Here is a 26,375-nt window from a genome sequence, read left to right as displayed (position 1 = left end):
ACAAACGAGGGCTGGTGCCGCTGGCTGGACGAATTAAAAATCCGGAGTGATGTAAACGGATCTCACGGGATCGCGTTCTTACCGTAAAAAAGACATAATGAAACAATTGACCGGAAGGGACGGAGATCTGGCACGTTGTCAAGATACAACGCGGAAAAGACAACACGCTTTTACAATAAGTGTGGATTAAAGGCTTGTTATGACGTCAGTGAACTTCTTGGGAATGTTTTTTTTTTCATATCCTCAAAAACATGTAAATCTAAACAAATGAAGCAAGGATGGGCTTGACGCCACTTTCATTCCTCGCTTCGTTTAGGTCAAGAACAGTAAGTGTTTATTTTCGGACGTCACTGCGAGTGAGAAGGTTGTTTTATCAGGAATAAGAAACTCGACAGTAGCCTGTGAAATGTGCTCCCTCCGTCACAACATAGTTCTGTCTACAGTAAATACACTTCAAATTCAAACTACACTTAACCCCGGGTTAGGCAACGTTTCACACTTGTAAAAGGGTTTTAGCATCACTTTCAACCCTGAGTTATGACATTAATTAGCAGCCCTTTAGCAGACTGGAATAATGCAGTGCACGGCACGTTTTTCTGTGTAACATACGCCTTACTGCCGTGTTTGACCGTTGCGCGTCTTTTGCAGCGCCCTTGCGCTTGACGCGACGTTCCAAAATGTTAAAAGAACGTTTTTAAACCTCTTGCGTTCTTAAATTCCAACATAACCAGACTTTCGCGTCTGTGCGTGCACAGAATGAACAGACAACTAACTATAAACCGCGTCAGTGCTTATCTCATTAAATATTCATACGATTTGTTCATTCAAAGAAACTTTCTCGCACTGTGTTTAGTCTCCATATCTGAGGAAACTGTTACATCCGTTAACTGGAGTGAAGAGAACGTATTATGTGTTTGCTCTTTGAATTTTTTGAAACATAACACAAAACTCAACCAGAACAGATTTACCTTTTCAGAGATTATCAAACAGGTGAAGCATCCGTCATGAGTTGTATTCGTCCAATCACTGTTGTCGACCTCAATATGTAAATGAGAACATTAATCCTGGGTGTAAATGTAGTTTTGTAATTTTTCTACCCTGGATTAATTAGGCTACTAGCTCATGGTAAACATGAACTGTATGAACAGTATGAAAGACTGGATAACTCTTAATTAGCCTATGTTTACCCAGGGTTTACCCAGGCGTCGACCTAGTAGGCTCTAATGCATTATTACCTTTACAAATATTTACCACTGTAACCATAGGTTACGCCAAACACCATAGACGTATTACTGCAATAAAAGAGTGTTAACTTTGGTATATAGTTGAACCGTCATCAAATAAAGAATTTTAAAAGAAGATAAATAAATCCCAGATGTATTTATTATGGTTTTCAGTAGTAACAATAACTATAGTAACTGTGGTATTTAGGCGTAAACCAGTCATATGGTTGCGCTGGTAAATGTTCTTAAGGGTACCTGCAAGTGTCAGCATTTCCACTATGAATATATATATATATATATATATATATATATATATATATATATATATATATATATATATATATATATATATATAAGAACACAAACTTATATAAAATATATATATAATAATTTTCTGGATACTGATCCTCATTAATATTAGTCATGATAAATGATATGAATTTTTAGTGGTGACCAGTGGAGTCTCGCTCTAACTAATCGTTGAGTCCATTGCGATCATGCCACCCAGTGTTGATTAATAGAACAGCAGGTGGCCACCAATTTTCCCAAAAGCCTCTCACAAAATGTATGAATCTATCAATAAAAAAAACATGCCAGTAGGTTAAATGTAAGTTTTATTTATTACAGAAATGTGGTCAAAAATGTATATGTATATATATAATCAATGCAATTGATGAATCTGATCATAATAGCTTAAATTGTTTATTGTAGTGTCATATTTAGTAAGACTGACAGTGGAAAAAACCTAAAGAACATTTGAATACTGTGTAAAATAATAGGCTGGCATTTATCATTGCAACCAGGCAATGAATCTCATCTAACATAAACATTTAAAGTAACTAATGCAATGAATTATACATAGTCATAATGAAGTCAGTGCATTAAAATCCAACAGATGTGCTCGACAGGCAAAAAAAAAAAAAAAAAAAACACAGAAGAAGGAATATCATCTGATATGAATATCTACTGGTGTCTAAAGACTGGTAGTTTTTTCTATGTGAGAGCTAGATAATGTTCATAATTTGACAACTGGAATGAATTAATGTTACAAATTAATGTTACAGTCTAGTCCGCTGATTAGCAGGAAGTTCATCGTGGTCAAGCCCCCACAGGAATGTTCGCAGGCGTGTCACTTCCTTCATTAGCTCGGGGCTTGGGATTGGTTGATTCAGGTCCAGGCGAGGTGTCTCATTAGGCAGGATAAGAGGAGGATGGTCCAAAAAACTCTCAAAAATATCAGAATATGTGAATAATATTAAAGACAAAAAAAATTAGGTATAATATAAAAATAATACATTAAATGTGATATACACTACAGTTTGGGGTCTGTAAGATTTGTTTGATGTTTTTGAAAGAAGTCTTTTATGCTCACTGTGGCTGTATGTATTTGATTAAAAATACCATAAATATATTTAATTTCAATTAATTTTTTTCATTTTAATATATTTTAAAATGTAATTTGTTCGTGTGATGGTGAAGCTGAATTTTCAGCATCATCACTCCAGTCCTTCGGAAATCATTCTAATATGCTGATTTTCTGCACAAGAAACATTTCTTATTATTATCAATGTTGAAAACAGTTGTGCTTCTTAGACCTAATATTTTTGTCAAAAATGTTGTAGATTCTTTGATGAATAAAAAGATGAAACTTACTGACTCCAAAACTTCTGAACAGTAGTGTATATTATACAGTATATGTAGGTATAAAATAGTTTGAAAGGCATATTATCAATATTATATAAGAATATGTTGATTTATTTCGGTTGTTACTCACCACCTCCAAGTTCGGTACCGAGAGGCGGAGCCCATGAAGATGGTGGGGCTCTCGTTGGTCCAAGCTTATAATGAGTGAGAAGATGTTGAAGCTGGGATGGATTTAACAAGGGATGTTCTTCCTGTAAACTTGACCAGGATGACTAAAAAAAAAAAAAAAGGTTGATAATTTATAGTCGTGAAAAGCATTGCGTTAACATACTTGTTTACAGATTCAGTGCATGGGGTCAGTTTGTTCTCAAACTCTCACCTGAATAAGGCGGGTCTTAGGTATGCACAGGAAGTTGACCGTAACTGATAGCTTCTTTAGAAACTCTGACGCAATATCTCCAAGGCCTGCTCCTTGTAGCCAGTCTAAGACCAGGTCCAGATTTGTTCGAATTTGAACCGCACGTGACCAAGAGAATAGACTATCTTTAAAAGATTGAAGAAACAAATCATTTTAAACCTCAGACTTGCATTTGTGCTGGTCGTCCAGCCATAAACTCATTGCCATCTTCGCTGCCCGAAACCATGCGAAAACACAACTGTGTTTATGAAAGGCTGTAAATTCTCACCTCTCTCCAAGAGTGTGTTGAGAAGAGATGTGTTTGTGAAGAAGAAAAGGTAGCCAAATGTTTGGGAGGTTAGCGGTGGAGAGAGGCAAGCTTCTCGGGAGAGCTGCAGAGAGCAGCGATACACGTCCACCAGTCCAGCGACGGTGGGTGGCAAAGTGGAGACGTCTTCTTCCTCATCTCCTTGCCCTTCATTACCATCTCTGTCCTTTGCTCCCGCTTTTCCTTTCTTCTTCTCCTCACTGGAGAACGGGTTAGTGTCTAACAGTGCTGGGAGCAAGGAGTATAACGTCTGATCGAGAGAGGAAAATGAGTTTTAAATAAATAAAATGTGTCATTCAAGAACCCCTTATGCACACTGATGCACTCTCACCTTGGTCAGATGGTAAACACACTGCTGAAAGGTGTGCATAATGACGTCATCCAGCTGTGCCAGCGCCTCAGAACAGGTGTCCATGTCAGCTGAGAGAACGGGGTCACCCGGGGCTACAGGTTATGATGTGACAAACCATAAAGAAACAGGTGGACCCTTCATTTAATGACCAAACTTACAGAGTATAACTCAAAATGTCAGTAAAATCATATGGAGAAGTTGCAGATAAACATAAACGATCCCAAGTGACCTGGTAATTATTAACATTCGTAATTTATAATAATGGCAATCAGATTCGGTATATTCAATGGCAATAAAATGTTATATTTTACGAGCTTATCTTTGAAAGAATAACAGTTGGCTGACAATGTACAATATAATATCATGTGACAAGTACATTTTGACATTTGACAAAGATTTTAAATATGTTTATTTTATGAACTGCTTGTATTTGAGTTGTATGAGTCAGTATAGGTTGAATATTGTAATTCTATTCAAAGTTGAGGCTTATTTCACAGTAAAATAATGTTTGCTTAGACTAGAAGATATACTAAAATAAACCAGATGGCATAATAAGAGATGAAAGAAAAATGATTTAGTCTAACAAAGGACATAACACGTCTACAACAGAAGATACGGCATGTTATGCAACAACACAAGTATTTTTTGTTTTGAGAAAACATGCTGTAATTGCTGATCTCTCACTAACCTTCAAATTCCCATTCTTTTTCCATGGCTTCAACTTTGACCTGAAAGAAGTTGAGGAGCTCCGTGGCATTGGACATCCAGAACATGAGAGGTCGAAGGTCAGAGGAGAGCTTCTGCATGCTTGGTGGAGGAAGTTCAACATCGGCCTCTGCTGAGCTGAACACACGTCAAAAAACATTAAACCTCAGCATAGTGCACAAAATTCACACTTAAATGATTGCTTTCATACTACTTCATATATGTATATACACTTTTTTATTAAATTAAATAAATGAAATGTATAATATATAATACAATTTACAATTTAATTATATTCATTTATATAATTTCTTTAAATAGAAAATATATATTCTAGGCATGCACAGGCATTTCACAGTAAAGGATTATTTAAAGAATGGCAAAACACAAGTTCAGTGCTTGGTAAGGTGAGAGGAATTTGCTGTTTACTGGCCTGTCACTGAGCAACAATGTTTGAACAGTGTATACAGATCTAGTACAGCCTGGAGACGTAGTTTAGGTTCTTACTTTTGTGTTGGATGTTTGTCACCGAACTCTTTAATTTTGTCCTGAAAGATGAATAATGGAACAGACAGGGAGAAAGAGAGAGAGAGAGAGAGATTAAAGCAGACTCGGATGAATGCATGGGCGGGAGTGTTTGGCTGATGTGTCCGGACAATGACAGCACATTTTCCAAACGGGTGGAAATGACATCAGTCAACCTCTGTTTACAAACTACGGCGAAATTCCAGTGAAAGCCCATCTGTGTCTGCAGCTGTGGCTCCTCAACCACAGCTTCACAGTGCAGAGAGAGAGTCCATTTTAAAACACTCTCGTACAACACTCTCAGATAAACTATTAGTGTTTGTTGTGTGTTTTAACCGTTAGTCCAGTTTTATCTCTGCAGTGGTTTGACAAAACATCAAAGTGGGCAGAAGAAGTGTTAAGAACAGTGACAGCCTGTTCAAATCATGTCATGTTCATTATCACCTCTGCAGTCCAATTGCTGTCTCAGTGCTGTTATATAACAGCCCAGCCCTGTATTTACTCAACTCTTAATAAAGGTTGTGGCTTTACACTTTCATGATGTTTCATATCATCTAGACCAGCGGTCTCCAAACTATTCTGCCCCATTAGTAAAACTCGAGCAACTCCTCATCAACACAATTCAAATCACTTTATTATCACACCAAACCAGACATAAGTTTCTTTTACTTCATTTTATGGATATAATTTAGCATGATCATCATTAATATTACTAAATGACTATTATTACAGTGATTCACTTAAAAACAAATCTGAAAATGTAGACCCAGAAGTATTTTTCATAATTGCATTTAGTTTGGTATTGGTTTAATAGGCAGACATTTAATGTTATGAAATGACAAAACATAAATACTTTCCTTAGAAAAAGGAATGTGTTAAGCCTTTAATTAAAAAAAGGACAAGAGTAATGTTTTAATTATTCAAATAATAATTATTTAATTATTTAACCAAAATATTTTGCTTATAATATATTTATTTATTTATTTATTTAATCACTTTAATATAGGGACCAATAAAACTAAATCACATACACATAGCCTTGGTTTGGAATCACTGCACTAGACTTTTGGATACTCACCCAAACAATTCCTTTGATCTGATTGGCTGCCTTTAAAAGTAGCTGAGGTAATAATGCAGGATCCAGATGTTTAGAGGCGTAGTCAATCATGAGCGACAGAAGATAGGCAGGTGCTAAAGCCCCGCCCCCTGAATCTGGGTTGGAGTTCTTCAAAATAATTTCCTGAAATTAAAGTATAAGTAGTAGCCGATTAGTATAAATAAATATTATGAAGCCATTGCAAAATTGAAAGTACTGCACTATTTGTCACACCACAATTTACCAGTGATAATATTTTTCCTAAAATAACTTTTCTTGCAGCATTCACTTAGTATGCCATATTATAAACATTTACACAGAAATGGGACTGAAACATCTTATTTCTACATCATTGTAGCCTACTGTTTGTCTGTTGCAGTAAATCATTATGATAAAATCAGAACAGAAGTCAGAACTCCGTATTCACATGCACTAGTGTTTGTTTATGACAGATATATCAGAAGGAGTATCGATTGTATCAGTGTTTACCTGCAGCAGGGCATCCGCATGTTTGGCCTGAAATCTCAGCAGCGATTCTGTGGACCCCAGATACAGCCTGAGCATTTCCTGTCTATCTGTCATCCCGCCAGGGCTGTAGGAAGTTGACATGTCACCTTGCCACGGTGGCGGTAAGGCCAGGGGCGGAGCGGGGGTCACACGGGGGTCACGGTAAAGGAAAAGGAAGTGGCTGCCAAGACCCAACAAGTCTCCTGGTTTTAGGACTGCTTCCCTATAAAGTGGAGCTCCATTAAGAGTGACAGGTCCTCCTCTGAATGGACGCGCCAAGGCTGAAGAAGAAGAACCAGAAGTATAATTGCAGACAGTATTGGGCAAGCAACTCAAAACATGTAGCTAGCTAAGCTGGCAACCACCCTACAGAAAAAATCAGCTAAGCTAAACTAAAAGCTGAAAAGTGGTAGCACTAGAATCTATATGGTAGCTTGCTATATATTTAAAATACTAAATATTTTTAATAAATATTATATATTATAATAGTCAGCTGTAATTTTATCCAAAATTCAAGCATATAGTGATTGACACCCATGAGCAACTCACTCATAGCACCGTTTTGTCTCCAATTCTGGACTAACTGTCCAAAATTCTGAAAATCAGAGCTAAAATCATGTAGTGTGTGGGTGGCATTGGCAGGTTAAATATCAAGACCTGTCTGCACTCCAATTCATGTAGTGTGAAATTTATTTTGAATCTGGAATTGATATCGGCAACATTAGACAGCTGTGAAAAGAACAGATTGAAAATCATGTAGTATGTGAGCGACATTATCCTGTTGGTGTTGTGTTGAGTGAGAAACCTCACCGATTTGTCATTCCAACAACTTCCGTTCATATGGATGCTAATGCGGGGGATGGGAAATGCAAGCTTATGCAAATTTCGCTGCTTTCCAAAGTTTGGTTAATTTAGTATCGTTGAATTTTTTGCTAATTTCTTTCATGTGAAGAAGTGTGTCCAATAGAAGACCTGTGTGTACTCCGAATTCAAACTTTAAATCCACAGAACTTCGGCATTGCAGCAAAACAAGAGTAAAATTTCACATATTTACATTTTGGATATATTGTATGTTGAATTCAGTTTTTAAGAAATTAAGATGAATTTGACATCATTTTACGACCACTGCAGTGTTTATAGAAATTTTGCATGCCAAAAGTCTAGTACAGGGGTTCTCAACTCTGACCCTCAAGGTCTACTTTCCTGCATAATTTAGCTCCAACCTTGATCAAACTCACCTGGCTGTAAAAGTCTAACAATCCTGAAGACATTGATTAATTTGTTCATGATTCAAGTCATGTTTTAAAACAGCCTAGAGAGGAAGACTTGAACACAGAAATATCATCAGTGAAAAAGATTCCGAGTTTGTCAGCAACCTTTAATCAATAAAATGGCTCAAGTACGGAGATATTTAGTTAAACTGCCCAGCACCGATTGCAGTATAGCATTTCTCCACATCAGTACTGTCTGTTCCTGTTTTATCGCAAATGTTTGAAATCCTTGGTGTTGCATTATTCAATGTGAATACTGAAAGCAGAGCCCATTTTGTGGAATTTTTATACATTAGTTTTATCTGTCTTTGCTTTGGTGTCATGGTACCTTGACCGCGCGGTTGCTCTGGGACGGCCGTGTCTCTTCTGATCAGGAGGTGTCGGACAAGCAGGTCAGGGGCTGAGAGGTAAGTGTCCACTTTTAGAGGCCTCTTCCCCTTCCTCTCTCTCTCCCTGTCCATCTCACGCTCCTGGAATGTTGGCTTCCGCCCAAAAACATGTGTGTGACCCGCCATTATGTACAACACGAAGTCCTAAACAAATAATAAGCAAGAGAGTGAGAGGGTGAGAAAGAGACTGGCGAAGACAGAGAGTGGAAAAAAGCTGTTATGATCGTCATTGTGGTCTTTAATCCAATCTGTACAATCTCATATCTTAATTTGCAGAAATACAGTGGCGATAAGGGATGAAGAGTGTTACAGTTTTCAACAATGTGTGCTTGTGTGAGGTCATTGTGTAGAGATGGAGATGTAGACACAGCATGCTTGTGTTGGTATTGTCCGGCCCGCGTGTGTATATAGAACCTCTGTATGGCTGTTTTGTGCAGCGTGTTCAATGGCCATTCCACTCAAAGGTATGAAAGCGTTGATGGTATGTTGTGATTAGAGCAATACAGGTATGATGTCATGGGATGGCTGTAAGATAAGTGAGATGATGCATGTCTAGCCTTGCTCTGGTCATAGCCTTGCAGTAACAGGAAGTAAGGCCGATCTGTCGGTGGAAGGATCAGACTCTGCGACATCACTTCCAGGTCACAGGTGTCTTTCTCTTCTTCTGCCTGCCGAGTGCGCCTGTCTGTCTCGCCTCCACCACTTCTTGACCCAGTGACCTGACAAAGCAGAGACAAGATAGTACTGTGAATGGATTACATGCATTTACTGTATAATGGCACAAACATGATTTAAATGGACTTTAAATGGACTTTGGACATGTAATTGGGATATATTTTATAGAGCTTAACAATAAGGATGTGAGAGAGTTCCAGGGCCAGTTGACAGATCTGTCATTTGGCTTATTGAGCCAGTTTCCTCTGCATGTCAACTTTTAAAAAATTATTAGCTTGGTAAAATAATCTAGCTAACTAACACAGATGAGTTTTTGTTGAAATTGTAATCATGAAATGGAAGCAACAGTTGCTATCTTGAGTTTTTATTTATTATTATATATTATATTATTTAGCTATTATTTAATTTTTTTGTGTAAAACTTGTGAAAAAATGTGTAGTAAATAATATTTTTAAAATAATTTTAAAATAAATGTTAAATGTTTAAATAAGTTAATATTTAAATATTATACATATACATATACATTTTAAATACTTCTAAATGTAATACTTCAAGATTTTATACTTTTTTAATGTTTTTTAAAAATGTAATTTACAATATGTCAATTCTGCTCATCAACGTTTAGCTAGGTAAATGTTCTAGCTGGCTAACATGGCTTTGTCAAAATTGTAATAATTAATGATAGTCTTAGTAGCTTCAGTGAAAATAAGTTTAAAAAAGTTATTAGTAAATGTGTGACAAATGTGTAGTAAATTATATATTTTTATAATTTCAAAATAAACATTTACTTTAAATATTAAATAAGTTAATATTCAACTATCATAAATATTATACATTGAAATACTTCTAAAAATTGTTTTATGATTTTATAAACATATGTATTTAAATATATAAATATATGTAAAATAAGTAAAAAAAATTTTTTTTTTAAACAAGTGAATGTGTTGAAAGGGGAAGTAGACATCTGAACTACTAGCCCAAACCGGGCAAACATAAAAATATCCTTATTGTTGGGCCCTGTGTTATCAAATTGATTTCACATTATTGAGGTTGTGATGTATTGCAAAGTTGTTTCTTTATTTTACCTCTCCACCTTCAGTTGCTATCATGCTCACTATGTTCTTTCTGTCCTGTCCATTTGGGGCATTGCCAGAACGCCGGGGGTCATTGCTCACATTGCCCTGACGACGTCTTAGACTCAGGTTCATATCACTAATACTCCTCCTCAGTTCTGTGTTCCGGCCTCGATGACCTCGTTCTTCTTCTGGACCTCCCCCAGAGGACATGCGGCTCCGCCTCCAACGGACTCCTGTTACCACAGTAGTGTTTTCCCACAAATAAATTGTCACCCTGTTTAATACACTTTTAAAATGTCTCTATAAATAAAAAATGTGTAAATATAAAGCCGTTTCAACCTTGATAGCTCTCTCCATCCCTCTCTCTTTCTCTTTCCTTCTCTTTCTCCTCCCTCTCATATTCATCAAGGCGCTGGATCTCAAACCGTCGTTCAAAACCATCCTTCGGCCTCCACATATCCACTAGCTGTAAGGGGCATTCCCAGGAGGCCACACTCCTTCGGCACTCAGTTTGCCATTTAATGGCTCCATCTGGCTGCTGAATGGGCTTTCCAATGACATCACATAACAGGAAGTCCTCAGGGGAATATTTCTGGAGAGCTAGCCAGGTGAACAGGAAGTTGGGACACAATGAGTGAGTAAAGCCTAATTTCCTACATTTAATCTGTGATGGACATTTGAATATTTGCAGCTTGCTTTTGACCCTTTAATCATCATACATATCAATATAAAGCAATTACTAACCAAATACCCATTCCAATATGAAACATAAACCACAATTTTGTTTCTATAACTACATTCCAAATGTGGCTATAGTGTAATTCTGAAAAATCTTATCTTAGTTCTTTCCAAACAACTATTTAAACCACAAAAGCACCATAAAATTGATTCATATTACAGATCATGTGCTTTATTCCAGCCTATTGAGGCAATAACTTTTTTTGTGATAAACAGTGTAATTAGTAAAACATATTTTAGAAGAAATTAATACTTTTATTAAGCAAGGATGCACTGAATTTATCAAAAGTGACAGTAAAATGTTTTACATTTTTACAAACGTTTTCTATTTCAAATAAATGCTTTTGAACTTTCTATTCATAAAAGAATCCTGAAAAAATACATTATTTCATGGTTTCCACAGAAATATTAAGCATCACAAATGTTTTTAATATTGATATAATAATAATAATAATAATAATAATAATTAAAAAAAACTTTCATGGAGCATCAAATTGGCATATTATAATGACTTCTGATGAACGTGACACTGAGTTTTGGCTGCTGAAATTCAGCTTTGCCATTACAGGAACACATTTAAAATATATTAAAATTAAAAAGTTATTATTAAAAAGTTAATTTTAATGTTAAATTGTAATAATATGTCACAATATTTTATTGTATATTACAAATATAATGTATATTATAAAAATAATGTATATTATATTATTTTACTGTATTTTTATTAAATAAATGCAGCCTTGGTGAGCAATAAGATACTTTTTTATCTTAAAAAAATAATAATAATAATCTTGATAACAAGACATGGAAGGACATGTCATTTTGGATTTAATGACATCAACACTGGCATGGCATGTCCATTTTTGAAAAATGGACATGAAAGAGGTTCATAAATGAGATTTCAGTAGAGATTTAATATCAGTAAATCTGTGACTAAACTATATTTCAATACGTTATTTACACAAAACTGGATTCAGAAGACTTGCAATACAGGGCACAAGTCTTAAAGGGTTAGTTAAATCATGACAGCTCTCGGAAGATTTTAGCATGGTGATGGATATGGTCTTGGCGGAATAGATTTTTTTTTTTTTTTTTTTTTTTTTTGGCGGAATAGATCTGCTACACTGCTGCTGCTGAATTGCTGCTGCTGTTGGTTATTACTGTAGTTGTACAGGCAAGCAAGTACAGGAACTTACAGTGATACGATGCCGTGAGTATTTAAGACATACTGCTGCTGCAAAAATAGCATATAGCATATAGCATATAAAATAACACATTGCAGATCTATACAGATGGAGCTGGGGAAGGTGGAGGATTTCAGAGAAACTCTGAAAAGCGCACTGCAGGTATCTCTAGTGAATACTAGCCAGCCATATATGCAAGGCAGTAAGCTCATTGGCTGCATTTGCAGCATGAACCAATCAGCTTGTGCCAAGTCATTTACTTTCTGAATATCACCAGTTACATAAACAACCCGTCAGCCTGCACCATTTATGTCATGCCATTTCAACCCTGTATGACATTCTTTCATCTCTGGAGTGCAACAGAAGATATTTTGAAGAATGTAGGTAAGCAAACAGTTGACTTTAGCCACTGACCTTTTTTTTTTTTCTCCATACTATGTTAGCCAGTGGGACTCAAAACCATTAAAATTTATTCTTTTGTATTCCAGAGAACAAAGAAAGTTAAACAGGTTTAGAGTGAGATAAGGGTGAATAAATGATGACAGAATATTAATTTTTTGGTGGACTATGTCTTCAAAGACACACTTTGATTATATCCTGATGGTGCTTTTGTGCTTTTTTGGATTTTGACAGCTGTGACCAGTAAATGATGCATAATTTTTCAAACTCACACATTAGCGATTGCTAGACTAACTTGATGGGTTCACCATACAGGGAAAGAAATACCTGTGTCTTCGCTTTCGTTCTCTCTTTCTCTCTCAGTGTAGCGGGTGATGACCTGCTGAATGAGCTGGCGGCTAGTGGAGTACATGTTTGCCAGCAGACTCCGATAGTTAGCTCCACTGGACAGGGCATCTCCATAGATCTTGACTAGCCCAGGGGCATTAGAGGAAGCGGGAGGCAGGTAGTGATGTGATGACGGGGTGGCAGAATGTGCCCATATTTCCCTCTCATGTTCTCCAATGGCACGGTCTCGGTCGCTGTTGGACCGGCCTCTCAGGAAAAGGTGAGACAGCCGCTTGGCCCGGGACTGCTGATTGGCGGGGCGAGGGCGGAGGAAGGCTGGAGAAGGGGATGGAGAGGGTGGGGCAAGAGAACCGGTGGAGTGAGAGAGGGAGGAAGGGACTGATGATGGGGCCTCGGGAAGGGAAGCGGCATCTGAGCTAGTTGTGGACCTGATTAGACAAAAAGCAACAGGAAGGAGGTGATATACAAATCATGTATTGTTTACCACATATTAATCTATCTATGTAGTACAGTTTGTACAGTAAAACGTTCATGTTTATGTCATACATGCAGATCTTTCCATAATGTGCCCCGATTGCTTGGAAAGAGAAATGTTAGTTATAAAATTAAAACCAATAATACCCATAACACTCATCCAGATCAACCAAATAAAAAAACAAAAAAAACAAGATCAAAATGAAGCAATTCATTATATGATAATTTTAATAAATTTTATGATGAACATGTTCTAATGTCTGAATTAAAATTCATTTTATTTTATTTTTTATTTATTTTATTTTTTTTAAATGTCAGGGTGGTACAACTGTACTGATATCATAATGAAGAAAAGAATGAAATGATTGGAAAGAGAACCTAATTGAGTAGTTAGGCATAATCTTTTCTTATTATTTATAAAAGTAGTGATTTAACATAAAAAAAAATCTTGGTACAACCAACATGCAAATAAGTAAAAGAGTTAGATATATATAAAATAATGTTGTTATAATCTCTCTTATTTTTAGTCTGCAAAGGTCAGAATAAGGTCAGTAAGTTAAATCTATTTTTATGTATAAACCTTATTGAACTAGATTGTGTGTCACAATTTAAGTCTCTTAAAATATCAGATAATTTTTTTTTTAAAAAAAAGGTTAGGCAAGCTTATTTCTAGTTGTAAAATCTCATACAAAATTTCATATATACCTTTTGCCTTGCTATTTTTTTTCCAGAACCTTTTTTAAAAGTAATGGTAAGGATGTTTACACACATGTATTCAAAGGAGAATGGAAAATATGACAGTTATAATTAATTAAATGAAAAGTTTTTTGAAAATTGTATAATAGTCTTTCCATCTGAAATCAACATGTATACAGTTCTAAGAATCTAGCACATGTTTTATACTTTTCTTTATCTTGGACACTTTTATTTGTCATTGATCGAGAGAGTAAGAGGAAGTTCAGAACACTGACTTGACTGATGCTGCACTGGGCCAGCGAGCTCCAAGCTTGGCAAAGTGTTTCCGTGGAGAATTTATCCACAACCCCACTGGGAAATGAAGTTTCCTAAATCGGGGACTCCCAGACTCCTCCATCTGAGGGAGTAAAAGAGGAGAGAGTTGAGGACTGGACAGGAGTGTGGAGAATGGAAAGATAAAATGACAAAAATAAATTGAGAAGGGAAGGACTGGGGAGGGGAGGGGGTTAGTAGGAAAAAGCAAGAAAGGGAAATGTCTTAACAGTCAGAGAAAGATAGATGCAGAGAAATCAGAAGACCATTGACATAAAATATCGGTATTAGCTGTCATGCGAGACTTTAAAGGGGTCATATGACGTTGCTAAAAAGAACATTATTTTGTGTAGTTGGTGTAATGCAATGTGTTTATGTGGTTTAAGGTTAAAAAACACATTATTTTCAACATACTGTACATTACTGTTGCTCCTCTATGCCCCGCCTTTCTGAAATGCATAGATTTTAACAAAGCTCATCGTTCTGAAAAGCGAGGTATGCTCTGATTGGCCAGCTATCCAGTGCGTTGTGATTGGCTGAATGCCTCAATGTGTGACGGAAATGTTACGCCCCTTATCATAAGATGCCATCTCCCGGCACGACGAGACAAAACCAATAAAACCCATTATAAACGAGGCATTTGTTGCATCCAGTGGGGACATATTTACTGATTATAATGACTTATACTGTCTTTTTATGCGTTGCGTTGCATAACGCACCACGTAAACATACAACCATGTCTGCATTTGTAATCGGAGAGATGACAAACAAGCGCTACTCCACACTGCTCAAAACTCGCGTTTGAATCATCAGTGGCAAATTCTTTAAATAAGAAAACATACTTATAGTAGGGGTTGCACCGACTAATCGACTAGTTGACTTTAATGCTCTGCTTGATGTCAACTAGTCACTGGTCCTATAGAGGGCACAACAGGATAATAAATCTTTGAAGGACTTCCACATTTACGCTCCGTTTCCAAACATTTAAAATTACAAATAAATACATACTGCCAAAGCGCTCTACAAGTCATATGTAATTATATTACTGGATGCTCGAAATTAAACAGGAGAATGCATGTTTTAAACCGCTTATTGTACAGGTAAGTGAATCGCCGTTCTAATCTAATGCTCTGCTGCACTGTAACGCACACATAGGCTACAGACAGTAGCTCGTACATCACACGCTGATCTCATGCACACAGAATCATTCAGCGTGAAAATGTATTGTCAACACTGTTCTGTGATTTCTCAATAAAATAGCTTAGAAACTGAAAAGTTCAAGCATATATTTCTTAATAACTAAATCCCACAGCTTCACTACTAGTAGAGAGACGCTGCCATGTAGAATTAATTAACACATGCAATCACTCACTAATGCGTTCATATGAATGTAATCTTTACTGTGCTGCTTTATCTGTAAAGTTATCTGATTTAGAACAGAACAGTCCTCCGTAAAATGTGCTGCACACATATGAATATTTGGGTTGAACTGTTCTGGAACAGTGTTGAAAATACAACTAGTTGTGTCCTCTTTTGGAAGGCCAAACAAAGTAGTTTCGCTTTCACAACGAAACACACAGCGTCTCCACGACATGGCGGCCGCAACAATACTAAAGCCAGAATAAAATTAACACCTCCTTTCTTTACATAAACATTTAGGTGGCATTATGCACATCTTCCCACACAGTGATGTAGACGTGGGGGTGTGTTTAAACGAGGCATTTTAGGAGGTCATGGATGAGTCTTAACTTTTACAAAGAATATCTCTTTGGGTTTGAGACTTTAATCTTTGCAACTTTAGGGATCTTATCTATTCACGAACAGCTTGTAACACTCCAAAAAGAAAAGAAAAGTTGAAATTGCATCATATGATCCCTTTAAGGTTTTAAAACATTTCATCTTCTAACTTTGTGTCATTTCTCTCCAACATCAGATTTTGGCATTGAATGACATTCAGTAAACAAATGGCAGGAAAAGCTAACGTCTGTTGAATAATCAGAAAGTGCAGTGTCATACATTCTTCTTCATATATGAGTGTATGAGTAACAGAGCATTAACGCAGTTAGTGGGGAATGCCACAAAGTTGACAGGGCAGGCAGTGAATAGTTATGGCTCTGAGAAAAAGATTTATTTCACATTCATGTCTACATGTCTAATGAAAACCAGAGGTTTGGCACTGTTGCTCCTGATCTAAGCATACTCGTGGAAGTCAAATAAGAGTCAAGTGGCTTCGCCAAGAGGCCATGACGAGGATATCAACCAACATGAAACTATCACTGCAGAGGATATGCCATACAGCCAAACCACATTCTATGAATATAAACCCTGATGTACTTTGATTAAAGCACTGAATGTCGGCTATACACAGTAACATAAATTTTTTTGTTCTCCACCCTAATTGTGGACTTCACCTCCATGTATCCTCACAGACAGCTGGGAAAACCCCTGAACAGACCCCCTAAGTGTCCTATGCCCCCTATCATTCCTCAAAAGTGAAGCTGACTTTTAATATGTTGACTCTTTGACCATAATTGATTTCATCACATTCTACAGAGTAAATGGCGGATGTAGAACGACCAATAAATTTACAACTTTTGGTTGGGAAAGGTATTCAGTATATGCTGACTGCAGCTCCAAATCAGTCATTTTGCATCGGTAAAATGGCTTTTCTCGCCACCAGATGATCTGAACTTGACTTACCCACTGTGACGGGCTTCCTCTTTATATCAGGATAAATCTTCAGAATGGCTGTTGTTGTTTGTGAAGTGTATTATAATAATGTAAAATGAATTCCAGTGTAGGCTGGTTCTGTGTCTCCTTATTCCAGAATAATTAGGTTTAAATAGTCCATTTTCTGCATGAGGCCTTGCTTTGCTATACCAGAATTTGTCCTTTCACCCAGTTTTTAGCATATCTTTTTAAATTTTGATGTACAAGAAGGGTCCTCTAGTCCTTATTCTTGCTTTCTATTTCTCACTCGTTTCTCTCTCCCCTTTTCTGCATCTATAGATAGAGAAGCAGGCCCATTGTTCTAAATGACAGAATTTCCTTCCTCCCCAATGGACAACACCTATATCCTGAGAAAGAGAGAGAGAGAGAGAATATGAAGTATACGCAAAGCATAATACACATAGGCATAAAGTCAATGACACTGCTGTACATACAAAGAGCAAGATGAAAAAAAGATTATACGCACTTTAGTCAGAATGTCCATTATGTTCATTCAAAATCAGAACAGAGCAAGAAACTGTCTGACAGTTGGAGAACCCTAGTCAGGACAGACGCCATATTGAATTTCACAGAATTAAATATGGTGCTACCCTGACTAATGTGTATAGAAACAATCCTCAGAATATATGAAAGAATGAACAGTATAAAGGTTTATTAACTACGAGAAATACAAGGGATGACACAAGACTAATTAATACTTGCCTCAGCAGATTTTATCCAGCATTTCTTGGTTTGTGTTGTAAAAAAAGGGGCGGGCGGGGGGGGGGGGGGGGGGGGGGTGCAGGAAACCTGGAACAGGATGTCAAAGACAGAGAGGCACCTGTAACCTTTGACCTGGTCAACAACAGAATGATGTGTCAGGAAAGAAGAACCATGTGTATATCTGTACATGTGAATGTGTGTATTATATCTATATCCTATTCATCTATAAGAAATATATATACTAAATTTACATTTCTTGTTTAAAACATAAATCCGGGAGTTATGCATAAAATAAGAAAACAAAAAAGAACTGCTGAATAACTATCACTAAAATAATTGTATTATTGTACTGTCGCTTCTTAAGTTATATCATTTAGCTAACAGATTTTTTTTTTTTTTTTTGGAAAACAATACAAAAATACTGATTAAGCTTATGCTATTTTGCTGTGTAAAGCCATCATGCAGTTACTCACATCCATCATGTCAAACCAAAAAGCAAAGCCAAAAGCCCTGAGAGCAGTTGGTCTCTCAGACAGGAAGCATTGACAGCAGGCTGTGAAGGCTCCTGTACGTCATTCAGACTTGTAAGTGAAAGCTCTTCCTGGCTCCTGGTCAGAGGGAATGTGTTTGGGATGAAGTGTGCATACTGTAGTGGTCGTTTTCTTTGGGAAAACGTTTTTACTGTACATCTCTCACACTTCAACACTGAAGGAGGAATGAGAAGGTGGTTTGGTAGCCAGCAGTGCCCTACAAAGGCAGAGGACAGTAACTACACTCTCTTGAATTAGGCCTATTGCTTCCTATAGTGTAAGTCAGGGATGTCAAACTCAATTACTGGAGCCCTGATCCAACTAATCGAGTCCTTCAGACTGTTTGGAACTATGTGTGTTGGAGCAGGGTTGAACAGAACTCTGCAGGGCTCCGGCCCTCCAGGAATTGAGTTTGACTCCCCTAGCCAAGGTGCTGAGCCACAGATTTCAAAAAGTGCTCTATATTGATTTATTTAAACAAATATATAAAATAATAATATTAATAATAAATAAATAAATGAAATAAAAAATTACTTAATTATTAAAACTGTTTGTTTATTCATTTGCTGTGGCTAAAACTGCAATAAAAATATGTCAAAAGAATTTAGCAATTATGCTGCTTCATTGAACACATTAAAAATAAATAAACACTTAAACACAAATAAATTACATAAAGCACACAATAAATAAAAAAATATACATTAATAAATTAACACTCTTATTTAGACAGTGGATTCACTAATAAAAGAAACATATTCTTCACAGAGATGGGTTCTGAACATACCATGGTATTATTCTGCAGGCTTTTTCCACTTTATGATTTACCTGATGACACTATTTCTTATCATGCTATATTGTGCTTCTCAGTGTTTAGCCTGCATTTGATTGGTGAATGTCAATATTAGTTGTAGTTGTTTTTGTTTTGTTTTTTAAATCATTTTAATGCTCCGTTCCATTTTCATTTGTTCATGAATTTCTTTCTGAAAAATTCTTTTTTTATTGTATTTACTATTAGACTGTATAATGCAATTATTGTTTTATTAATATTACTGACACATTTTTTTTTTTATTATTATACATTTTTATTATATGATTTATTATTTTACGTTATTGTTTTATATCACTATTATATTATCATTTTATTTCCATCATATTACATCTGAAGATTGGAATAAACACTGGAGGAACGTACATGAACGCTATTCGTGAAGCGTGTAAATAATAAATATACTCGTCCTATTTTAGTCTCATAAGCCCAGCCTTCACTCCTCCTCAAGCCCCTCCTACACATTTTGACTTCCCATAATTCAGTGCGCTCATAAAGTCTTTCGAGAGGACGTTACGCTAAGGGCATAGCAAGAGGTAGGCCTCAATGTTTATATTTGTTTAATTTAACTTGTCGTGAGATTGCTTAATCTCGTGCAAGGTTTATTGAAATGCTTTATCTTAACTCCTGCAGAATTCACGGAATAGCAGCGGGCGTTTTATGGGAACGGCTCATTTGAGTTAGTTAGCGAGCTAGCAAACAGGCTAGATCAAGGTTATGTTACTTGCGTGAATATGTCTGCTGTTTTGAACGTATAATAAACTTATTTTACGCGTTTACAAGTTCACTTTAATTTATATTTACCTCGTTGAAAGTTTAAAGAACTCGTTTAAAATCTATCAAGTAAGTTTAACACCACTACAGGCGTCGAATAACGAGACCGTTAACGTTACTTGCGTCAGTTCAGACTGTGAATGTCACTCGCAGTCGTCTGATTTATCACACTGTTAAACCGCTTAAGTCCAATTATGTGCTTTAAGTATTCTGATAATGTTTATATGTGAGTGTTCACTGTATGTCACACAGACCCATTATCTCTGACTGAAGATGGCTGATGTTATTGACGACAAGATCAAGAACTACAGAACGGCTCCATTCGATGCCCGTTTCCCAAACACTAACCAGACAAGAAACTGTTTCCAGAATTACCTCGGTAAGTACCGAAGAAATGATTATTTGCCCCATATTTGTAACCAAAATTATTGCATTAATAAAGACATAGTGGTTCAAGTGCTGTGTATTATTTATGAACGTGACACGTGTGTTTCACATACAGCCTTGTACAAGATTATCATGAATAAGAGACTTTCGCCAGGTGCATTTCAATCATGGTTATTAATAGTATACTAAGCTCACAGATAGATCTTTTAGAGTAACCAGGACTTGTTTTCTTGAAGGTCACATGGGTGGTAAAGCGGGGTTGTTTGTAGTACATCTCTAGTTCGGTGTCTTTGCTTGTGTTAGTACAGTTCAACGAACCCCTGAAGTTATGAGCAATAATTGATCTATTGATTGTTTGTCCTTATCAGTCATTACTTGACTTGATCAAAATGCATTATGAATTGAATAACACATTACAGAAGTTCGGGTTGTGGACTGTACACTATTTCTGGCTGATTTCAGTGTGGATTACTTATTGCAGTTTATTTTCTCTCAGACTTCCACAGGTGTAATAAGGTTCTGTCAGGCAAAGGGCAGGACAGTTCTCCCTGTGAATGGTATCAGAGAGTCTACAAGAGCCTGTGTCCAATGAGCTGGGTGAGTCTGTTCTACCAAAAACACCTTTGAAAACCTAGTAATAGAACCTGAAAACATGAAACTCAAGATTGACCCTAGTTACCTAATAGACATTCCTTGTGTTATTTCATCAGCACATGCTTCATTAAAATAACTTGCACTTCTCAAACTTCTTTTCACCACATCATAAATGTCAAAGAAAGCATGTACAGCTGTCTTTTCTGATCCTTTCTAGTTTAAACTCAGACTTTTCACAATCCAATCAAGTTCAGTTCAAATCTGTCCATTATTTGTTTTTTCCCATGACCTTATGAACAGCTCAAACCACATGGAATCTGATCTTTTAAATTCTGATTTGTGCCACTTTTATTATGTGGTCCTAAATCAGATACAGGTGCGATGTTTTGCAGTGCAACATCACACTATATCGATTTGTCTCAGTTCTGTGCTGACGGGAGTGATTTTTTTTTTAAAGGTTTTACAGAACTGTAGTTATTTGGTCACTCGTCAGTATGAAAGCCTGTGACGGTAGTCAGTGGAGGGACAGTGAGAGCGTTAGAACTTGCTTTATAATAGCAAAACTTGAAGGAAACCTATACGAGAAGAACTTTTTCTTCTCATCTTTGCTGGTTTCTGCGGCACATACACCTTACAAATATGTAAAATGATTTCAGTGGCATCCATGTTTACTTTCGTATAACAGGGAACTGAGTGCAATCTGTGCCTTTTTTGGGGGGGAGGACATGTGGGTCCTTTCAGGAGTGTGAAACTTTTCACACTTATATCTGATATTGACCATATTAAAAAAGTATTGTAAACAGCCCAAAAAAAATTTAAGGAAATCAGTGCAAACCTCAATTCTGTGAATGCCTTGGATGCTTTTTTAGAATCTTTTTTTAAATCTTTGAGATATACAAAATAAGAGTGAGCACAAATTGTCGAATATTCAATCTGGAATTATTATTCTAAAAATAAAAACACTATTCAGATTTTACGACGTTGCTTTGCTGGCCATAAATCCTAATGATAAGTCCTAAGCATGCAAACTAAAAGTTAGTTATAACTAAATGCCCTGGGTGACGCTGTGGAGCATGTTAAAGGGGACTTATTATGCAAAAATCACTTTTATAAGGTGGTTGAACACAGTTGTGTGGCCGCAGTGTGTAAAAACAACCATCCTATAATGGTAAAAATCCACTATAGAAAGAAAAGTCCTATATGTTTGGGCGAATCATTTTATGCCGGACTGCCTCACAAATGAGGGTTAGTTCAGTGCTGGAGTTGTGCAAAGATTGCTTCTTAAAGAGGGATCGATATCAACGCTTTGTGCACAAATATCAGCTTCAAGTGACCACTAGAATTAGTTGAGCTCGTAATGTGATAGCACGCGAAGGCACCATGAGACCAGCAATGTTATTTTTATTGTGCTGTGCTCCCTGTCTGTAATTCATAAACGCGCACTTACTATACACAGTACAATCAGATAGCATGATATTGTCCTGTTTTGTTGTTGCCAGTATGCCAGAGCATGAGATCTTGAAGGTCTGCCCTCTTCTGAAAAGGAGGTAGAGCACCAGCTCATTTGCATTTATAGGGACAAACACACAAACAGCGCGTTTTGGCAATTTCAACAAGTTATAAAAATGTATCTGTGGGGTATTTTGAGCTAAAACTTCACATGCACACTCTGGGGACATCAGATACTTATTTTACATCTTGTAAAAGGGGCATAATAGGTCAACTTTAAGTTGATTGTATTTAATCACAGATTGTCATCTCCCTCGCTAAGTTTGGAATTACTTTGATCAAAATGATCTTACAAAATGGAATTACGTTTGATCAAATGAATCAGTGAACCAGAGTTATCATTATATCACCAACACAATGAGAAATCACATGAAATCCAAACACCACTCGACTGAGGAAAGACAGCTGTCCATCACTGCATTCATGACTGTAGGTAAGCACAGCCACGCCCTGAGTGAGCCGAGAAGAGCTTATCAGGGGCCCGTTCTTCGTACCTTGCTTAATACATCTGAGATGATTTGAAAGATGCCAGATCTTCTAATCATGATAACTGATCTGCGGCTAATTTGACTCTTCAAACAAATTTGCAGATTTTATTGAAATATCTGGATTAAGTTGTCTAAGATTACTGCACTTTCTCTTGTTCCCTGTAAAGAGCAGATGTATCGATACTCGAAATCACGATCAGCAATGCAGCGATTGGCTGTTGGAAAGACCTTTATAAGGAAACAGCCAAGTGAACAAAACTACATAAATGTTATAATAGATAAATAATTTTTTTTTTTAAAAACTATTTACAAACAATATATATACAATATTAATAGTATTATTACAATCTTTACATTTTTAGTTCAGTGTTGTAATTTGCAATTCATGTAATTTTATCTTTGAAGCAGATTTGTTACGTGACAACAATAAAGTTTCTTAAGGGTCAAGATCAAGTTATCTGCATCTCCTGCACTCCATCAAGCCACTCCCATAATAGCTGTCAGCACTCAAATTAATGCATGACTACAATAAATAAGTTATTTCATCACAAATAAATCTTTCAATGAGTAAAACTGGCTGTCTATAGTATTATAGATTACACAACATTATAATTTTAAATGATTATTATTTTAAATGATTGTCCCAGGGTTAGTAGGGTACTCTTGTAATAAAGTAGCATTGGCTGGGACAGAGTTTAAATATTAATTCCACTTAAAAAGATGCAATCTAATCCTTTTTACATGAAATAAGCCTGCTCCCGAGCAGGTTTAAGTTTACGGACCTGTTGCTATGACAGCAAGTCCAGGAGCTTCGAAGAACCAAATAATCCAAGATCTTGCCAAATCATCATCAATCAAATCCAGCTAACTGAGTTAGTGACGTACGAAGAACGGGCCCCAGATAGCGAAATGATTTTAAGACATAGGCTATGCTTCCTATAAGTTTCCTCGAGGGAGAGCGGTTTCAGAACTGAAAAACAAAGCACTGTTAGAAACTTTGATTTGCACACTGTTGTCTTTGTGTCTCTGGAACGTCTGTCGGCACGTGTTCTTATTGTTATCAGAATGAGGAGCCAACTTTCACCAGAGTATGTGGATGGATATTGCAATTAATATTGCCTTTTTTTATGTTTTCAATTAAAACCTTGAGATATAACGGAACATTGTTGTAGAACATTGTGTTTGTGTAATCATAAACTTGTTTAGAAGTGGTGACAATTAAAAAAATAGCAAATTTTTCATTAAACATCATTTAAATAAATATTTGAATATTCATTTTTTTTTATGAACCCAGATATTCAAATACAGTATTTTTGAAAAATGCCCATCCCCGATACAAAATCATTAGCAAACGTTTGCCTGTCTATAATTGTATAATCTAAACCTTAACTAAAATACCACAATCAGATCTCCCCACAATATTCTTCTTTATTCTGAAAGTAAGTTCAGGTTAAAACAGTTTTGCAAAAAAAGATGGTTAGTGCCAATAAGTCTTCCATGAAAGAATTTAATGTTTTTGCTTTCATGTTGCAAACTGTCAAATGTGGCTATGACATGTTTGAAGACTTTACACAAGGTATTACAGTGTATGTGGGGCTCATGGGATTGATGTGAGAATGTTCAGACTCCATGTTATTGGAAACCTGTCCTTGGTTAATTCATTTGCCGTTTTAGTATTTCACTATTATTCACTGCTAAAAATGGATTAATGCTGGAAATTAATTGGTTACCAAAATGTTGAGAAAGATTTGAGGATGGGCAGGTCATAGCAACACAAAGTTCTCTATTCTTCGTTATTGACACACACCCAACATTTTCCCAAAGTAGGGTTCATCAGAAGTATCATCTTTCTGAACTTGAGTATCACTTTGAATTTTTCTGTATTTGCAATCAAACCAAAATAAATTGGTTTAAAAACCACACAGACTCTTCTTTATATCTAGTATCAGACAATTTTGCCAGCAGAGTTATCCATTACTGATCATTATGATGTCATGATCCGTAATTCAAAACGTATGGCTAAGCAACAAAAAAAGCAGCAAAAATGTTTTTTTTTTTTTTTTTTTTTTTAAACTTTTTTTTTTTTTTTTTTTTTTTTAAATGACTTAATCCTAAAACTTAGTTTTAGGGAGGTTGAAAAGTTTGTCAATCTATCAAACTTCTATGATAATTACTGTTTCCCTTCAAGAGAGAACCAATCATTGTGAAAGCTGATGAGATGTGAATGTCTGCTGGAAGATGTTTGATATTCAATGTGTTCCTGTCTGTCGTCTTTACTTCCTTCAGGTGGAGAAATGGGATGGACAGATTGAGGATGGAAGCTTCCCTGGAAAGATCTAAATGGTTGCTGTTACTTTCAATTCATGAGCTCCCAACCATTTGTGGAGTTATCCCAATGTTATCCCAATTTGATGTCGTCTTGGTTTGCCTGCTAGAGGATGAAAGGTCGTTCAGAGTGGGCTTTGGAACCCTATGACCTTTTGATCTTCAGCATCTGAAGTCCTGCATTACCATTGTGCTTTTTCACTCTACATCCAAGTGTTGCAATTTGCAAAATAAAAGTGCACAATTTCAACTAATAATGGTTTTGTATTTGTTTTACTATTCGCGATGTGTTGATATGCAAATAAATTATGGTTTGTACAGACCGTCTTTCTGAGGCAGACATTAACCATTAAACCAAGTCTGACCTGTCATTTAGTGGCTTTTTGAGATGTTGATTTGAATAATATCTGCTATATTATTGAGGTTTTAATAAAAATAAAAAAAAAGTCAGTTTTTGTATGTGATGGTCAAAGACTAAGGTAAATACTGTTCATTCTACATGCCCTATTTAATTAACATGACTCTGAAGATACTGGATTTAGCCATATAGAGCTAAAGCAATGACACTGAAATTAACTCAGTTTGAACCGACAGGATGAGTTTATATAAGATCAGTGATTCAGGAATTAGGAGGTTCTCCAAGTCATTAGCCAGCATTAATTAACCAGCTCCATTTAATCCTATTTCTATATCCTTTTATTGACAATTGTGCTTTATAAAACAGCAGATGGCGATAAAGTATCACGAGTTAGTCCCTCACTGGGATGGCAACCATTACTAATACAGTTCAAATGTAGCAATTGCAGTTAACTATACTGATTGCAGTTCCTGGAAATCCCTCTCTTTCTGTATATTTCTAATATATGATGCAAAACATGAGGACAAAAGGTCAGAGGTTAGTTTGTTCTGTTAGGTTATTCAGCAGATGCCCCGCAGTGCCAAGTGTCATTCAAGGACACACACAGGAAGTGTAGCGATCAAGTTAAAGTTAACAGTTAAAGGGATAGTCCACCCAAAAGTGAAAATTGTTATCGTTTACTCACCCATGCTATTCCATTTCTTGTTGAATTTCTTTGTTCTGTTGAATGCAAAAGACAATATTTTGAAGAATGTGGGTAACCAAACAGTTGCTTTAAAAGTATGGAGGAAAAAAAATACTATGAAAGTCAAA

At 36.3% G+C, this 26,375-nt stretch overlaps 2 protein-coding genes across 2 annotated transcripts; one reads left to right on the top strand and one right to left on the bottom strand.

Moving 5' to 3' along the window:
• Positions 1-1,826: 1,826 nt before the first annotated feature.
• On the bottom strand, positions 1,827-17,631 carry LOC109076171 (ras-interacting protein 1-like). Its single transcript, XM_042772118.1, has 17 exons — positions 17,536-17,631; positions 17,040-17,416; positions 14,303-14,424; positions 12,837-13,285; positions 10,528-10,788; positions 10,198-10,421; positions 8,995-9,156; positions 8,377-8,581; positions 6,760-7,058; positions 6,253-6,414; positions 5,157-5,197; positions 4,633-4,787; positions 3,924-4,036; positions 3,554-3,842; positions 3,247-3,410; positions 2,998-3,139; positions 1,827-2,460 (listed from the first exon to the last, which is right to left on the bottom strand). The coding sequence occupies exons 3-17, from the start codon at positions 14,422-14,424 to the stop codon at positions 2,282-2,284; spliced, it is 2,967 nt and encodes a 988-aa protein (XP_042628052.1). The 5' UTR covers positions 17,040-17,416; positions 17,536-17,631; the 3' UTR covers positions 1,827-2,281.
• A 1,912-nt stretch (positions 17,632-19,543) lies between these two features.
• LOC109056670 (cytochrome c oxidase subunit 6B1-like) lies at positions 19,544-25,458 on the top strand. The gene is made up of 4 exons (XM_019073863.2): positions 19,544-19,663; positions 20,154-20,280; positions 20,785-20,885; positions 25,166-25,458. Exons 2-4 carry the CDS (start codon positions 20,175-20,177, stop codon positions 25,217-25,219), a joined length of 261 nt encoding a protein of 86 aa, XP_018929408.1. The 5' UTR covers positions 19,544-19,663; positions 20,154-20,174; the 3' UTR covers positions 25,220-25,458.
• Positions 25,459-26,375: the final 917 nt, after the last annotated feature.

Source organism: Cyprinus carpio, chromosome A16 (assembly GCF_018340385.1).
Source record: "Cyprinus carpio isolate SPL01 chromosome A16, ASM1834038v1, whole genome shotgun sequence".
Classification (NCBI taxonomy): Eukaryota; Metazoa; Chordata; class Actinopteri; order Cypriniformes; family Cyprinidae; genus Cyprinus; species Cyprinus carpio.
Note: the sequence above shows the minus strand (reverse complement) of the source record. Positions and strands in the feature narration are given on the sequence as shown.

Bases quoted from the DNA above. Each gene is read 5' to 3' on its own strand.
- LOC109076171 (XM_042772118.1), bottom strand. From the start codon at position 14,424: ATGGAGGAGTCTGGGAGTCCCCGATTTAGGAAACTTCATTTCCCAGTG. The intron at 4,788-5,156 runs GTAAGAACCTAA...ACGTGTGTTCAG, and splicing joins GACAAACATCCAACACAAAA to CTCAGCAGAGGCCGATGTTG. The intron at 4,037-4,632 runs GTTAGTGAGAGA...CATAACCTGTAG, and splicing joins AAAAGAATGGGAATTTGAAG to CCCCGGGTGACCCCGTTCTC.
- LOC109056670 (XM_019073863.2), top strand. From the start codon at position 20,175: ATGGCTGATGTTATTGACGACAAGATCAAGAACTACAGAACGGCTCCA. The intron at 20,281-20,784 runs GTAAGTACCGAA...ATTTTCTCTCAG, and splicing joins CTGTTTCCAGAATTACCTCG to ACTTCCACAGGTGTAATAAG. The intron at 20,886-25,165 runs GTGAGTCTGTTC...TACTTCCTTCAG, and splicing joins GCCTGTGTCCAATGAGCTGG to GTGGAGAAATGGGATGGACA.